This window comes from Talaromyces amestolkiae, assembly GCF_001896365.1.
Source record: "Talaromyces amestolkiae strain CIB chromosome Unknown scaffold19.1, whole genome shotgun sequence".
Taxonomy (NCBI): Eukaryota; Fungi; Ascomycota; class Eurotiomycetes; order Eurotiales; family Trichocomaceae; genus Talaromyces; species Talaromyces amestolkiae.
In genome coordinates, this window is record NW_024468055.1 from 403,304 (window position 1) to 419,136 (window position 15,833).

Genomic DNA, 15,833 nt, shown 5'->3' on the forward strand with positions numbered 1-15,833 from the left:
AGCAGCCATCATGTCTGTGATGCTGTAGTAGTTCGAAGCCCTCCACTTTTGGCCCCCTATTAATCTGCCTCAATTGTGCTCACGGATAAACTGCGAAGCACGTACGCTTTCCCCTTTTAGACTAAGAATGGAGAGGAGAGAAAACTGTCCGTCAAACAGATGAGGGGTTTCGAAATTAGAAAGATTCTCTGAGTCTGCACGATTCTTCTATTGGCCCGGAGGGGGTTCGCATTTTGGCTGCAGAATTCTGCAGAATGCTTCGATCAAGTGTGATTTATTCTGCTATTTATAAGAATCATGTTGCATATATCAACTTTTGATCCCCACTACAAAGAAATTTGCGGTTCTGCATCCTCTCAACATGGGTTCACAGGAGGCACATTCCTGTCCTACATACACAAGCATCAGACCGGATGCCAGCCATTCAGTGGCCACTTTCGCCTCTTCTACTGACGATGTAAAGCGGATCTCTTGTCTCATCCTCGACATCTTCTTGAAGTATACTCTTGGCAAGTTCAAGTACACGAAAGACCGCCCCGAGTCCTCAGAACACAGCTTTCTCGATGCCATTAGCCGGTATGTGTCTGCAGGTGTATCTGTCCAAGCTTGTCTCCCGGCCTTTCCATTCAAATCGGCAAATAAAATATACAAAGTCCTCGGCAGCCTCCCAGATAAGGCTGAGGAGCTGGCTCTTGAGCGATTGAATGGCCTATGTACGCGTATTCAGGAGATTTATGAGCCCGGCGCGGAGATTGTCATAATTTCCGATGGAATTACATACAATGGTATGCAGAGCAGAAGCGACCTTTATCAGTAACAACAAATTACAGATACTGACTATGATTATCTTAGATCTGTTGTGCATATCTGATCGTGAGACTTGGGCTTATGGAGAAGCTCTCCGAAACATGGTTGTCGAAAAAGGTTTCACTAACCTTCATTTCGCGAGACTAAGAGATCTCCTCGATTATCCCGTTCCAGAGAAGATGAGCGAGATAATCTACGTAGCCAATTGCACCACATTCCGTCGCTTGCTAATGAATCGGTTTGGCAATGAGGACATTGATATCGAGCACGAGATTGCCACAAATCCAGATACGAAGTTAACCTATCTGGGATATAAGCGTTTCTTGGAGTCAGACCTCCAGTATATTTTTCCGCGAGGTGAAAACCGTTCTGCTCATAGCTATAAAAAAGACTGTAAATATTTAGCAAAGCAGATGCTGGTTAGGGGATACGTTAGTATTGGCTTTTTGACATCCATACGGAGTTTATTTACTCTGATCACTAACATCATGAGTAGGCATTTGCACAAGCAGTCAAGAATGCTTTTCCACATCATATACGACTCTCTATTCATGAATCCATCTCAGGCAATAAACTCTCGATCAGTTTACTGAATACCAAAACCGGTTTTACAACTCCGTGGCACTGCGCTGTCGCTCAATTGGCAGATGGTAGCTGGGTTAGTGCTCCTATGGGCGAATTCAGTCAGGATGGCCGCCTGGAATTGGTTCATGTCAACGGCAAGCCCAGCCATTATCGAGAAAGGCAAATTCACGGAAACGTTGATCCTATAAATGAGACAAACTCCACTTACATGCAATCAGCTACGTACATTAACATGGAGCAATATGTCAAGGTTGCGCTCCAAGGTGCAAAATCACGCACATCATCGTCCAGCGAAGTCTCCGGCTCGTCTCTGGAAAAAAGCATGTTAAACACGCCGGGGACCCAGTCTAGCAGGGAATCAACGCCACCCGACTCCGAGTCGAGAATTATCCCACATGATATCGACCGTGTTACAGGAATGAGTTCAGTACACACAAGCGCCCAAGCGCCATCGCCCTATGGTGAAAGACTTCTTCCACAGATTATGGATAATCTTGCCGCTACCGAGCCAGATCGTATTGTTTTCTCTCTTGCATCTCTTGTCCACGGATTTATTGAGCTTAAGCACATTTCCGCTCGCAACTTTGCCCAAGCAGTTGACAAAGTTGCATGGTGGCTTCGTGTCCAGGTGGGAGTGCCAGATACCATTCAACCTGTGGCCTATATTGGACCGCGTGCGTATAACTCGCAATGAGAACTCCCTTCGCAAATGATATTTCTGGGCCTGCTACTGATCTATTCAACTCCTGTAGATGACCTTAGGCACGTTCTATTGACATACGCATGTGTCAAGGCAGGCTACGCAGTATGTTCATCTTAAACACGACCAATCTAAGGCAGAAGATTTTCTAATTATCTCCAGGCATTGTTTCTATCACCAAAAAACAACACGAAGGAAGCTCTGGCAGTGCTCGAGTCGACTGCCTGTAATATATGGGTCAATGCAGTCGATGCTGCTCCCACAACTTTGGTCAAGGAGGTTCTTCAAAATCGTCAGATGAACTTCATTCAGCTTCCTCTACTCGATGAACTTCTAGATGCAGAGTGTATTGAGCCATTTCCGTACACGAAGTCATTTGAAGAGGCAATCAATGACCCATTCTGCTTCTTACATACTTCAGGCAGCACTGGTTTACCTAAGCCGATTCCCTGGTCACACGGGCTCATTGGAACGATGGATGCAGTACGACTGCTACCGCCTGTGGAAGGGACTGCCGATTTCGTTCCGTGGACTTTTGATTGGAAGAAAGGGGACAAGATCTACTCGTCGTTCCCAATGAGTCATGTATGTGTACTATCTCTCCCTGGGTTTGAATCTCAGCAAGTAAAATTTAGCTGACCGAGTTTTAAACAGGGCGCTGGTGTCATTATGGACATCCTGATGCCAGCACTCTTTGACCTACAGTGTGTCTTGGGACCGGTTGAGGTTTTACCGAACCTCAATCTTGTGGAAAGACTAGCTGTGGATGTGAAAATAGACATATGGAGCATGGTCCCCTCACTAGTAGATGAGCTGGGCGAAGCTTCGTCAATATTAGCACAACTCGCACCAAGTAAATTCATCTGTGCTTCTGGCGGTCCTGTCAGCCCCGTTAGCGCTGGAAAGGTGAATCAAGTTGTAAGAGTGCTCAATTTGACTGGTACTACGGAGGGTCTTTTTATTGGAAACCTTGTTCCACAACGAGAGGATTGGTTCTGGTTTTGTTTCCATCCATATTCCGGTTTCGAATTCAAGAAGCTCGAAGAAGATACTTATGAGCACTGGATACATCGCAACGACCACTGGCGCCTCTTTCAGGGCATCTTTCACACTTTCCCCGACAAGGATTCAATCAACTTGAAAGACCTGTATATGAAACACCCTTCCAAGCCTAATCTATGGGCATTCAAGGGGAGAAGTGACGATCTCGTTGTGTTATCTAACGGGTACAAAATTTCACCCTTAGAAACCGAGGCATTTATTTCAACTCACCCAGCTATTAATGGTTGTCTCATTTTCGGAACTGGAAAGCCTCAAGCCGGCCTGCTCGTTGAACTGATAGAACCATCAGTCAAAACGGCTGAGCTGATGGATGATATTTGGCAGATAGTCGTGAAGGCCAACGCAATGTCTCGTCATAAGAATCAATTGTTGAGAGACTTTGTCACGTTCGCTCTCCCCGACAAGCCATTTCTTCGGACAGACAAACGCACTGTGAAAAGGGCCGCCACTTTGGCTCTGTACGCCGATTACATCGAGCGTTTTTACGATTCGCGAAAGGATGAGTCAGTTGAAGCATACACGCTGGATACGAGCACCGTCAATAGCATGGAAAACTCGATCCGTGCGATTCTGAGTACATCATTTCCTGCAGCTCATACTGCCTCTCGGGAAGAAAATCTCTTCGCCCTTGGGCTCGACTCCCTTGCTGTGTTTGCGGCTGTGAAGGCAATACGGGCAGCTTCTGGGCTCGGCGACAAAATCGCTCCTCGACACGTGTACGCGAGCGAAACAATTGCTAGTCTTGCCGCTCTTGTTATTCAACTAATGGTAGCACAAAGTGCCAAAGAGGCTGCACCATCGAATCAAGTCCAGCCTGAATACGATGTCGGAATCGAAACTATGATATCACAGCACAGGGCACGGCAGTCATTTCATTTGAATGCCTTTGACTACGTTAATCCTAACCACGGCATGGGAATTGTTCTTTATTTTTCTCTTCATGACGGGGTAACTTTTCAACAGGTTTTTGCCAATCTCCAAGAGGGACTCAATCGCACTTTTGACATGATACCGGCCCTTAGCGGCAAAATAATTCAATGCTCTAAGCAAGAATTCGGATACACTGAAGGGAATCTTTGTGTTTCCATACCGCCGCTTTCTTTGGCAGCTTCCGTTAAAGATCGATTGGTATATAAAGATCTTACAGACATTCTACCATCCTTTAACAAGCTACGGGAGGCAGGCTTTCCGCCTTCACTCGTCAAAGACAGTCTAGTTTTGCGAGACGATCCTTTTCCAAAATTTCCAGCAGATATAATATCTGGTCAAGTCAATTTTATCTCGGGTGGATGCATTGTAGCAGTTGATCTTAACCACTGTTGCCTTGACGGTGTGGGAGCTTTGATTGCCCTTAAGGCTTGGGCTGAGAATTGCAGGTTCTTGCAAGGTGACCACACAGCAACTTGCAGCTGGCTTGATCCTGAAAGCTTCAATCATAGTCTACCAGAAATTATTCATCAACAAGAAGGATGGGTGCGGCCAGTTGAGACAATCGATCCTGGGATATGGGGTTTTCTGCCATTCATACCACCTGATAATCATCAAAGCGACGTAAAAGCACCCCCATCCGACAGACTCAAAATAAATATCGCCAACGAAATGGTACTACCTCCTCCGCCGAAAATCAAGTTACATTACGTTTGGCCACTTCCCCGTGCTGAAAGGTGTCTGAGATCAACGCTATTTCTCATCAGGCCTAGCAGACTTGAGAAGATGAAGGAAGAAGTTCTAGTAGACCCACACGCCAAGGGGGAGATTCAGTCAATAAGTGACATTGTGCAAGCCTTCCTGTGGCGGGCTGCCATAAGGGTTCGATATCGCGTTGCAAAAAATATCCGGAAGCAGACATTCGAGCCTGATGAGCTATCAATTCTTGAGCTACCTACAGACGGGCGGCCGTACTTTTCTTCTTCATTGCCATCCACATACATGGGCAGTTTATTGATACTGAACCGGTCTGTCATGCCGGTTGAAGTACTTTGCGCTGACGATACGAGCATTGGCCGCGTTGCTTACGAGCTTCGTCAATCCGCTGCGCGCATCACGCCTTCGGTTGTGCATGATGCTTTCTCAATTTTACAGTCACTGCCAGATCACAGTCGATTTTCGACGGCTAATATGGGCATTGAACATATGCATGCTATGATATCAAATATGATGCTGTTTCCGAGTAATGAGGTATGTTTTGGAGACGCCTTTTTCGCTAACCGAGGCGTTTCGGAATCTCTAAGGCCCCAGCTTGAGCGCGGAAATGGTCGATTTCGATTTTTGGTGATCTTTCCGATCAGGGAAGATGGCTGTATTGAGTTCTGTTTTGGCATGCATCCTGAAGAGCTTGAGGCTTTCCTGGCTGATGAAGAGTCGACGAAATATGCTGAATTGGTGGACTATAGCTGATATACTATTGATATATCCAAATGAAGATCAAAACAAACGCATGCGTCAGAGAGATGAGACTATGTCCGCTACGAATGTCGATCACGGTAGTGAAACCCATCCGCGATGACTGGTGGATGATCGGAACCATTTACTGCACTCAAGTTCAATTGTTTCATTGGTCTTATATACATTGTCATTGAACAGCGTATCAGCTATGCTAGTTTATCAGTAGGGCTTTAATGTACAGTACATATGTGATTTCCAGCCATTCTTTGGATACGACACCGCGACAGAGAAATTACACAAAAGTGGCATTCTCAATGTACCGCTTCTGCGCAAATCCAACCTGCAACGATCCCAAATCAAAAGCAGTGAGATAAGGCAGCATAAAAGTCGCGCCCAAACAGGCATTAGGCTGGACAATTCCGCCAATGGTAGATGCAGGAATGACCTGGATGTTGCCCACACAGGTAGTGCTGTTGATGGCCTCAAGATTGAGCAGACTACCGGGAATGGTGAACGGTCTGCCGCTGATGGTTACTGTAAAATCGGGCAGATCAGCGTCGCACGGGATCAAAAATGCGGCGAACTCGGTGCTATTGACCGAGCCAGGGACTTGGTCGTAGTAGGCGCCGACGATATCGTTCTGGAAAAGAAGATTTGTAGTGCCGGTATCCACGATGGTCTGGAACTCGCCTTCAACAGGCTCTTCGTATCCAACCTGGTATGCGTCAATAGTAATCGACCACCAACCCTGCTGACTATCATCAGTGTCGACATCAGCCCAGGTAATAGGTCCCTCAATCAAGCTCTTATTGATGTATCCGAAATCCAAATGCGAGTCTGCCTCGAGATATAAGTCCGCGACAAATACGGGCTTCTCGAGCTCATTCTTAATGCTGTCGAAAAATGTCTTTTGCTTGACAGGCTTAACAGTGTTGTTCTTGCTTAGGGCCATTCCCACGATGCCCGTGGCGCCGAGAGTGGCGAATCCAGCGGTGTAATTGACAATCGACTCGACGGCTTGTGATGCGGCAGTTACGCCGCCGATGGTAACGACATCCCGGAACACATCACCGCTGCACTCGATGTCCCCTTCGGTTTGAGTGTCACCGTTTCCGTAGATGATGTCGAACGAGTAGCCTTCGAGAGAGCGAGCGGAGCTACTTTTGGCTGGGTCGTAGAGAGAGATGTTTGCCGGGAGGTCTGATGGGTCTGATTGGGTGCTGTAAACAATACTTTGATATTGTTAGAATTTGTACACATTTCGAGTGTTGAGAGCGACCTACAGATCCCATGAGCCAGAGTCAAGAATCAAGCCTAATTCCTGAGGCGGAGTACCAATCGAAACGGGAGAAATCCACTCGCCATTCGCAGCATCATAGGTGCCTCCGACGGAGCCTACACATTAGTTAGCAATAAATCCCGAGAAATGGTGATGTTCGCACCGACTTACCGGTATCCCGACCCCGAGGCAACAACTGCGCCAGACGCTCAGGAACAGCACCGCCATACCTGGCCAACGAGCGTGCATGCTTGCTCAGTCCGGCAGCATTCGCATTTCGGACGGTTTTCAGCGAGGTGGTCACACCGGCATTTGCAGTCGCGATAGACCCGGCAAAAGCCAGAGTAAGTACAGAAAAGGACACCATCTTGCCTCCCAAAGTTATGTATGAGATTGTTTACAGAATGTGTAAAATGAAAAGAGGAGTAGAGTAGAGAATGGCCGCGTGGGCGGGGTGAGGTTAAATAGCTGCACCTGAGCTGAGTCAGGCGACAAACAATTACACGCCAGGTGATGCTACCCTAGATATTAAATAACGGCATGAAAACAGACTATCACGAAGCTTGCGCAGGGGTAAGCCATCTAATATATAGTGACACTCTAGTAGATTTGGACCGTTAAAGCATCCCGAATAATATATTATTCTAGAACTTGGAAACTTTGACCTGCAGGGACCGATAAAGAATAGTCTTATTTGTCTAAACAAGTGTCCTGCCCATTCTAGTAAAGGGCCCGGAGGGGCTTGATTTGCGTTGCATTCGGACGGGGGTCTAAGCTGTCGTCCGAGATTGCGACTTGGTCCGGAAGCCACGGGAAAGCTTGACTGATGTGATCGGCAAGGGGAATAAATCTTGTTCTTTGTTCCTAGAGGCTAGAGTTGTTTGTTTACTTGTTGGTTCTGTCTCAAGCTTTAATCTGCGAATATATGCGATAAATCATAACACAGTACATAGTAAACAGGTAGGTGAACTAACATATACACTTTGAATCAATACAAAAACCCCACCATTTTCATCTGAATTTAAACCTAGTTACTTACTTGATACCAGGATTTACACAGTATCTAGGTAGAAAATGTACATCCTTTGATTGCGCATTGTGGCACCAAGGAGACCTTAGTAATGTAACTCTGTAGCGAATCATTTAGATATTACTTCAGATCCAGAGAAGTACTTACTCAGCTAGATTTTTCGCTCGTTATGATCCTTTTCGATTAGCTCCGCTATCAATAAATAATTGCTGCACGGATGGAGGCCCTTTCCCAGCTAGAACTAATGGAGTAAGCCCCTGCATGTTTCAAGCATTTAGATCAATGCCCCGCGGATGAGATGGCGTAGTACGCACGACATTCTCCACAGTGCATGTGTCTGAGTTACTGTGGCCACGCTGTTGCGATAGGTCCAAATTTGCGCACCAGTTTTGGCATCGGACGGCGCATATCACCGGTTATTGTTTGTCTAGACCTTCCATTCAATGGGCTTGAGGGTCAAAATTAGATAACGGCATGATAAATAAGATTTTCTTCATACTGAATCTTATATTCTGTTTGACGCAGTTTTCAGTGAAGAGCCGGAAAATATATCCTCTTTGAAAATCCACTGTGGTTCCTATTGCGTCGATATCCGGCGCAAACTAGTTGTCGAGAAAAGGCGCACCACTTCGATAGCGCGGTTCCGGATCCATCTCCCAAATAATTTCGCCGAAGTTCCTATGGCATGATTGGGTAGTAGACGCAGGATATTGATTGTGCTATGGAATATCGCTTTACTCAAAGGCCGACCAGCGTCACCTCCAAGCTCGCGAGTATAAACATCCGGTAAACGGGTAGTTGCGCCATTATCGAGTCAGAAATTGCAATATTTCCGTTGGAACATTTGAGAATAAAGCACTATATGAAAAATATATCCTCTCATAAGGTACATTAAAGTAGAGAGAACGCTCAACACGCACTACATTTCACATAGTGGTGCACCTAAGGACCCTTTCTCAAAATTTGTTGTCTTGCAAATGGCGTTGGCCTAGATGCTAGAGGGAAAGGTTGTAAAAGGAGCCATGAACTCGTAATACATACAGTTGTAGGGTAGAAATAAAGGACAGGGGTTAGATAGAAAAGATACATAAAGCACCAGGGATGTCAGTCGACCCTGTCAACTCCGACTCCCAATCGATCATCCACTTTTCTCTAACTCTCCAGACAAAACGTCTCAAGTATTAAGCTCGACATGAGAAGGAATCATGTAGATTAGAAAATCAAAATAGGATGCCCAGTTGATTCATTCTTCGAAGGGAAAGAGAAAGTAAAAGGAGGGAAATGGAATCAGATAGGACCGCGTTGGCGTATGAGAAAGAGAGTTGTAAAAAATGGGCGAGATCGCCCAAACAGCTCAATATTGAACCAATTGAACCAATTATCAGTCATAAGCATAGCCTCATCCTGCCCGACGCGAGATGTATTCTTGATATGTTTCGAGACGATGAAATGCATGCTGCTGAAATCGACTAGAGTACAACACGTCTCATGAAATGACATAGAAGTGCACCTTCATCGCCACATCGGGGCCCACCAGCACGTACCATTTGACTATCTAAAACACGGGGCGGACATCTCTGTCCATCTTAAATCCAGTCCTTTCCCGCGCCACTTTCTAGACCCGCGTAACTCACTAATCCCCCTTCTATAGTCTCTGGAAATCTAATGGTTAGATTTAGTAGGTGTATTGAGAGTCTTTTAATATGCACTTAATAATAAGCACAAGTCCGCGTACCAGGCATTCGGTGTTGAATCAGCGAGAGAAAGCGCCCAAACACCTGATCTGATTGACGCAAGCTGAAGCCAGATAATAGGCATAGGATTCTGTGCATGAGATAACATACCAAGGTAAGAACACCGTTTTCCTACCGATTTATAGATATCCATAAGAGTTTGCCCCGCCAACCCTATATGATCGTGTTTATGTCGGAGAAATAACTTTCTAATATAAATCTGCATCTTATGATAGCTCAGACTTAGACTATTGGCGAGCCCGTCCCTCGGAACTGTCGACGTGATTTTAAAGGTCTATCTGGAATCAGGCTTCTGCAATCGTAATATAGACTGTGGCCGCTTTGTGTGCGAGATGGGTACGCATGCCCAAGCGGAGTTAGGATTTAAATGGAGGGGAAAAAATTCAAACCACACATGCTATCTATTGTCATCAAGGCCATTATACAAAATTTCGTCTATTTTACGAACAGTGATTCTCACACCACGCATTCCGAGGCTGGTTTCTTTTCAGCTCCTTCCTTCCAGACAACAATCACGATCAAAAAGACCGCCAAGGAGCACATGAGGGCTAGAATTGTCATCCACCATCCAAAACCAATATTTGAAACTCCGATCGGCGACAGAACAGTGCCAATGGCGGCCAAAATGTTCCGGACCAGGTTCAGATCAGCCACAACCGAAGCACCCACTCCCGGCTTGACGTCCACGAGGAAGGGCATGATGGTTGATGTGACAAGCATGAGGCCTAGTCCAAACAAAAAAGCGCCAACCAGGGGAGCGATCCAGAACACCTGTTTTTCGACCAGCCAGCCATAGATGATCAACCCCGCCGGAACGAAGCCAACACCATACCATACGGTCTTAATTCTTTCAACGGGGCGAATCTCTCCACCATGCGCAAGCTGGTACTGTCGCAATTTAGAATCGCTCAATTTGCCTCCTACGACGCTTCCAATTGCGTATCCAAGGCAATTGCTGATATAACAAAGTCCGATTTCGATGGCGGAGAAATTGTAGGGCGCCGCCGAGTACGCATACGGAAGGGTCGTGTTAAAACAGTATAGACTGGCGAAACAGATACTCACATAGGCGATTGTCAAAGCAATTGATGGCACCAATAGGAATTTCAACTTTGGCAAAGGGGCTAGGACGTTGCGCGTTGCTGTTTGATACCACCACAGTTTTTCCTCCTGGCCTTCAGTGGAAGATTTGACCAAGGTCTCGGGAAGACATAACATCGTGAGCATAGCGGTGCTGAATGTAAAGATGGCCATGAAGTATAGTGTTGATCGCCAGCCAAGCCAAACTTGAAGGGCACCTCCAATAATTGGCGCAATCAAAGGTCCAATCAACGTGCCGAGGTAGAACCATCCTAGAGCAGAGCCCCTTTCGGTAGAAATGTATATATCGCTAATGACCCCTGCTCCCACACTTTGCGCAGAGGAACAGCCTAGTGCCTCGATGAGACGAAAGACTATGATCAGGGTGAGGGAATTTGATACGGCGCAGACAATCACAGCTACCGTTGAGATCAGGAAGCTGAATACTAGCACCGGTCGGCGACCGTACTCCTGGCTTAGTGTACTCCACCACAATGGAGCAACTGCTAGACCCAGAAGGAAGACGGTCGTAGTCAGGGCGACCTTAGTATCAGTAGTATGGAAATGATCCACGAGAGTAGTGAAGGACGGGAAGAGGATGCATGAGGCAAAAGGCGCGGTAAAAGCAGATAGAGTAATAATCGCAATAATGGCATGCTTCTGCCACCAGGTGTGAGTTTTTGGATCTTTGCGTCTCTGCACAAGACAAAAACGATCGAACCATGTACGTGCTTGCGCGGAAGTAGATATTTCCGTCTCGGTGAATTTGGTTTCCACCATTATGATCCGACTTATTGTGTTTCTAACTTGGCAATTCGTCAATAAAATATCTTGATTTTTGAATCAAGCTCTTTTTTGGAAAATGTAGTGTCATCTTCGTGGTAAACGGTTGACCTTATATACCAGTCGACATCCTCCTTCGGGACCGGGATTTCGGGACTTTCTACAACTTGCACCACGAGAAGACTCTAATCGAACCTAATTTGCCCGAAATGGCGCTAGTAGTACCCTATGAAAAGAAACGGTAGAAATAAGTATGCCAATGCTTATCTCATCAAGCTCAGCGCATATAAACATAATAACTATAATCAAAATTATACTTCACGGGAGTTATAGAGATTTCATGAGGCTTTTTATTAAGCTACAATCGTTCTAGTTTTACGAAATAACTAGTATGCTGTTGTTGTGAATACAAGATACACCCTATTCTTTAATTTTATTATATATAACTTTATACAACAGCTTATTAATTAGTTAGTTGACTAGCTTATAAGTTATAAACTGCCTTGCTCACTAACACTCATCAGTGAGCACATACGCTAGCGCTCATACGTTGGCGCTCATCAATAACCACGTATGCTGAGATAAGCTAATGCCACCAATTCAAAGCTTCGCCGGGCTGAAATGCGGGGCTACGGAAATTCGCGCATTTACGGTATTTTCCTCGTCTTCCCTTTCACAACCCCCGATGTCGCTATTTCCGTCCATCTACGTATCTTAACACTGGAAAATGAATAAGAGCTGTGTCGCTTGTGCCGCTTCCAAGGTCCGATGTGATCTTGATAGAACAGGATCCCATTGTTCGCGATGTCTCCAAAAAGGCTTGCCGTGTACCAGGGCAGGGCGAAAGAAGCGGACACGAACTTCCAGGAAGAGCAACGCCATCCAATCGCCAGATTCGCCACGAGCAGACAGTGAATATATGCTGTATCAGAGTCCCGACCTACAGCCGTTGAAAGAAAGACCTGTTGAGCTCCCATTCTCGGGCACATCATTATTCAATGAACCCGACTTCCTAACTCAGCTAGCTGACATCGAAAACTTTGTTGATATGGACTCTTGGACATGGAACCCAGAAGATCTAAGATCATTACTCGGTGGCCACTGTCCGCCGCAAATGAGTATCGACTTACAGGCTGCCCCCGATAAAGCAAGCTATGAAGGATACCTTTGCCCTGACAATTTCCGGCTTCCGGCCGAGTATTCTCTGGAACTAGAACAATCAGAAACCATCCCAGTGTCTCGATTGGAGACATACGCAAGGCTTTTCTTTTCTCACTTTCACCCCTTTCTCCCTCTATTGCATGTTCCAACATTCTGCCTGGCCTCATCACCGCCAGTGCTTGTTCGAGCGATATGTTTCATCGGCGCCGGCTTTGGCAGTCACCCCTCATCCACATCAGACGCCAGGCTTATTTATGGATCCCTTCCCACAATCCTTGCCAAAGCCTGTCTCCTTTCCGATGGCCAGTCACCGAGCTTTGAAGAGATACAAGCGCTAGTCCTTTTACAATTCGCTGTCATCGCAAACGGAGGAGTCGCTGAGCGGGCGGCGTCGCGACTATTGCATCCACTCCTTGTCACAACGATACGGCACGCGGGGTTCCTCAAAATTCACGGGGAGTGCTCTAAAGCGGCACGAAATTCCCGATCATGGACAGCATGGATTCGAAAGGAGTCAGAAAAGAGAGTGCTTTGGGGTGTTTACGCAGTGGACTGCTACCAATCAATGCTCTGTGGCAGCAAGCCCCTTCTATCGCCAACGGAGACAAGGGCATCTTTTCCTTGTGACAACTTGAGTTGGAATTCGTGCTCTGCATCTCTGTGGGCCGAACTCCCGGCACAGGATCCGTCCAGTTGTTTCCTATCCTCTGTGAAGGGGTTAATGATTGGTCAGGTCACCTCAGAATCAAACGTAACAACGTTTGGCTTGAACCTGCTGATCTTGGCAATGCATTCGCTATTGCTGGAAGCCCAGACGTCAATATTGCCCGTAGATATTTCTGCCCTAGATAGAGGGTTGCAAACGTGGTTTATCATGTGGAAGCAGTTTAGAGGACAATTCCACAATGGTCATGAAGCAGAGGCAGGAAGTATCCTTATTTCAGATAGCATATCTCTATATCGGCTAGCGATTCACTTTCTAATGAATGGACGCCCAGTGCTTGACGAGGGGGCCTACATGGAAAAGTCTACGAATGCTGGAAATCCTCTCATCATCAAAGAGCAAGTGTATCAGTATAAGATGATGCAATGCGTGCAGCAAATGCTGAGTGAGTTTCAAGAGGGGGAATTTGTAACGACGACAATGTCCTAGCAAAAGTATCCCATTTGATATCTCTTACGTGAAATCTCATGAATTTGCTCTCTATAACCCCATGGCCAACCTACTCTTCTCCGGAATTTCATCTCCAACTGCTTTACCGCCGAACAATGGCCTACGCTAATATAGTCCTGCAATGAGTCTCTACGAGACACCTGGGCTGCCCGAAGAATAGTATGCAGATGTCTAGATTCTATTACTATCTAATTATATAGATTGGCTTTTCGTGTCATGTTGAGGGGAAATTCGTTCCTCACTCCAGTGCCACCTCCCGCACGTACCTAGGTAGTTACGTAACACCATTTAAGGAGTAGAATATAACCTCAATCACAAGTGAAGATATCCTCTACTATAACCATCGTCACATAGTGTAAGACATACAATAAATTATATTAATTAGTCCTTTCCAGGAGCCTCCAGATCAAAATGTCACAGTCGGGGTTTCTCCCCTCCCCTATTCTTCTCCTTTTGTCTCTGCCTACCCATAACAAAAGTGTCTCTTAACTATCAATTTCCGGCCCCCTAAGATCATATTGTCACAGATATCCTACAAGCTCAAAGCTTAGAGCTCTGAAGATTCAACCAAGGCAGGATGGCTTCCACAACAGCATTTCCCTGTTCAGGGAACAGTGCATGAGAGGCATCATTGATGATTTTCGAGGTAGCCCGGGTCGGGTATAAATCTACTGTGACATTCCATTCCGACTTTGGCTGAAAAGGGTCGTCTGCAGGAATCACCTCTAGAACCTGTGCGGTATCAGCACCACCCCAGTGTGAGGCCAAGCTCCCGTATGCCTCCACAGCCGCCCGTTCCATAGCAAGAACGTCAGGATACCAACCTTCCAACCAACTATGCGCGTCATGGTTCGGTGCAAAGAATGCCGTTTCAAGAGCCAGGAGTCGGTCGGAAAGAGGCAAAGAGGTGTTTCCGGCGATAAAAGGCATTCCCGCGATATCTGTCGGCAAGTTGATGCCGCCTGGAGCTGCCACAACAATCGCGGGAATTTTCTCCGGGTATAGAACCGAGCTGACTTTGGCGAGAAACGTGCCGAAGGCGTGGCCGATCACAATGGCTTGCCCACCACCCACTGTATCAATTACGGCTGCAACATCTGCTGCGAGATCTTCCAGAGTAACGTTTGTCATTGGGCCTGTAGACTCGAAGGTACCGCGTGGCTGCGGACGCAGCACAAGGTACCCTGCATCGACCAGGGAATCAGTAAAGTAATTGTAGTCATCCCCGCCGTCTCGCCCGTAGGAAGGTAGGATCACAACAGCCGGTCCTGCGCCTTGAACGAGGACTTGGATGTTTGCCTCGCCGCTTCGTACGAATTGGGTTGGCCATTTGTAGTTCGCAAGTGGCTGGGTGATTGTAGGCAGTGCACTCGCACACATGCCAAATGCTACCAAGGGAATAAGAAATAGCGAGGAAAGCAACATTGTCAAAATACAAGCAAAACGTAGGACTCAAGATAACAAGTTTGCACGTAGCGTTGACAAGACCAAGGACTTTGATGGACAATACTTAGCACACTCCAGTTCTGTGTTGGACCTCCTTATATATGTATTTTGGCTTACAAATATAAAGTCTAGCTTAGAGGTCTCGTATCAGAGCCGAGTCCTTGATCACGCTGAGATAGTGAAGTGAGCAGGCATACCGGATCTAGTTTTCCGTGCCACGGACATTCACCGAGACTTCGGGAAAAAGCATTTCAGACACTTAGGGCAATAGCTCCCAAAAATCTTTTAAATGGCGCCTTTTCTTGTTCATGGTAGTGTTCTTTCTGATCGTCGAGTTTGACCGAAAGGTTTCGGAATTTTCGGGATTTCGGAAAAATTGAATACCGTAATCTCCTATTTCCTTGTTCACTTCACTAAATGGCCCACATCGCAGGATCGCTCGAAGACTGTTTAAGTTTGATTGAAGATCTCCCGTCTTATCAAAGATTGAGGCTGTCATTAGTCATGACCTATGCTCATATTCTGGCCGCCAGGAACGCATTTTTCCTTGGTACCTGCAATCTACGGGGCCTGTGGAGTGCTTCCAG

General features: G+C 46.4%; 4 protein-coding genes across 4 annotated transcripts; 1 reads left to right on the top strand and 3 right to left on the bottom strand.

The window, feature by feature from the left end:
* Positions 1–361: 361 nt before the first annotated feature.
* Positions 362–5,551, top strand: BHQ10_008459 (uncharacterized protein; the record flags this gene model as incomplete). The annotated part of the gene is made up of 8 exons (XM_040881266.1): positions 362–785; positions 853–1,238; positions 1,304–2,066; positions 2,145–2,197; positions 2,255–2,677; positions 2,747–3,870; positions 4,849–5,332; positions 5,393–5,551. The coding sequence occupies 8 exons, from the start codon at positions 362–364 to the stop codon at positions 5,549–5,551; spliced, it is 3,816 nt and encodes a 1,271-aa protein (XP_040736961.1).
* A 280-nt stretch (positions 5,552–5,831) lies between these two features.
* BHQ10_008460 (uncharacterized protein) lies at positions 5,832–7,185 on the bottom strand (the record flags this gene model as incomplete). The annotated part of the gene is made up of 3 exons (XM_040881268.1): positions 5,832–6,771; positions 6,823–6,934; positions 6,990–7,185. 3 exons carry the CDS (start codon positions 7,183–7,185, stop codon positions 5,832–5,834), a joined length of 1,248 nt encoding a protein of 415 aa, XP_040736962.1.
* Positions 7,186–10,058: 2,873 nt separating this feature from the next.
* On the bottom strand, positions 10,059–11,462 carry BHQ10_008461 (uncharacterized protein; the record flags this gene model as incomplete). The annotated part of the gene is made up of 1 exon (XM_040881269.1): positions 10,059–11,462. One exon carries the CDS (start codon positions 11,460–11,462, stop codon positions 10,059–10,061), a length of 1,404 nt encoding a protein of 467 aa, XP_040736963.1.
* A 2,878-nt stretch (positions 11,463–14,340) lies between these two features.
* Positions 14,341–15,225, bottom strand: BHQ10_008462 (uncharacterized protein; the record flags this gene model as incomplete). Its single annotated transcript, XM_040881270.1, has 1 exon — positions 14,341–15,225. One exon carries the CDS (start codon positions 15,223–15,225, stop codon positions 14,341–14,343), a length of 885 nt encoding a protein of 294 aa, XP_040736964.1.
* Between the last annotated feature and the right edge of the window lie 608 nt (positions 15,226–15,833).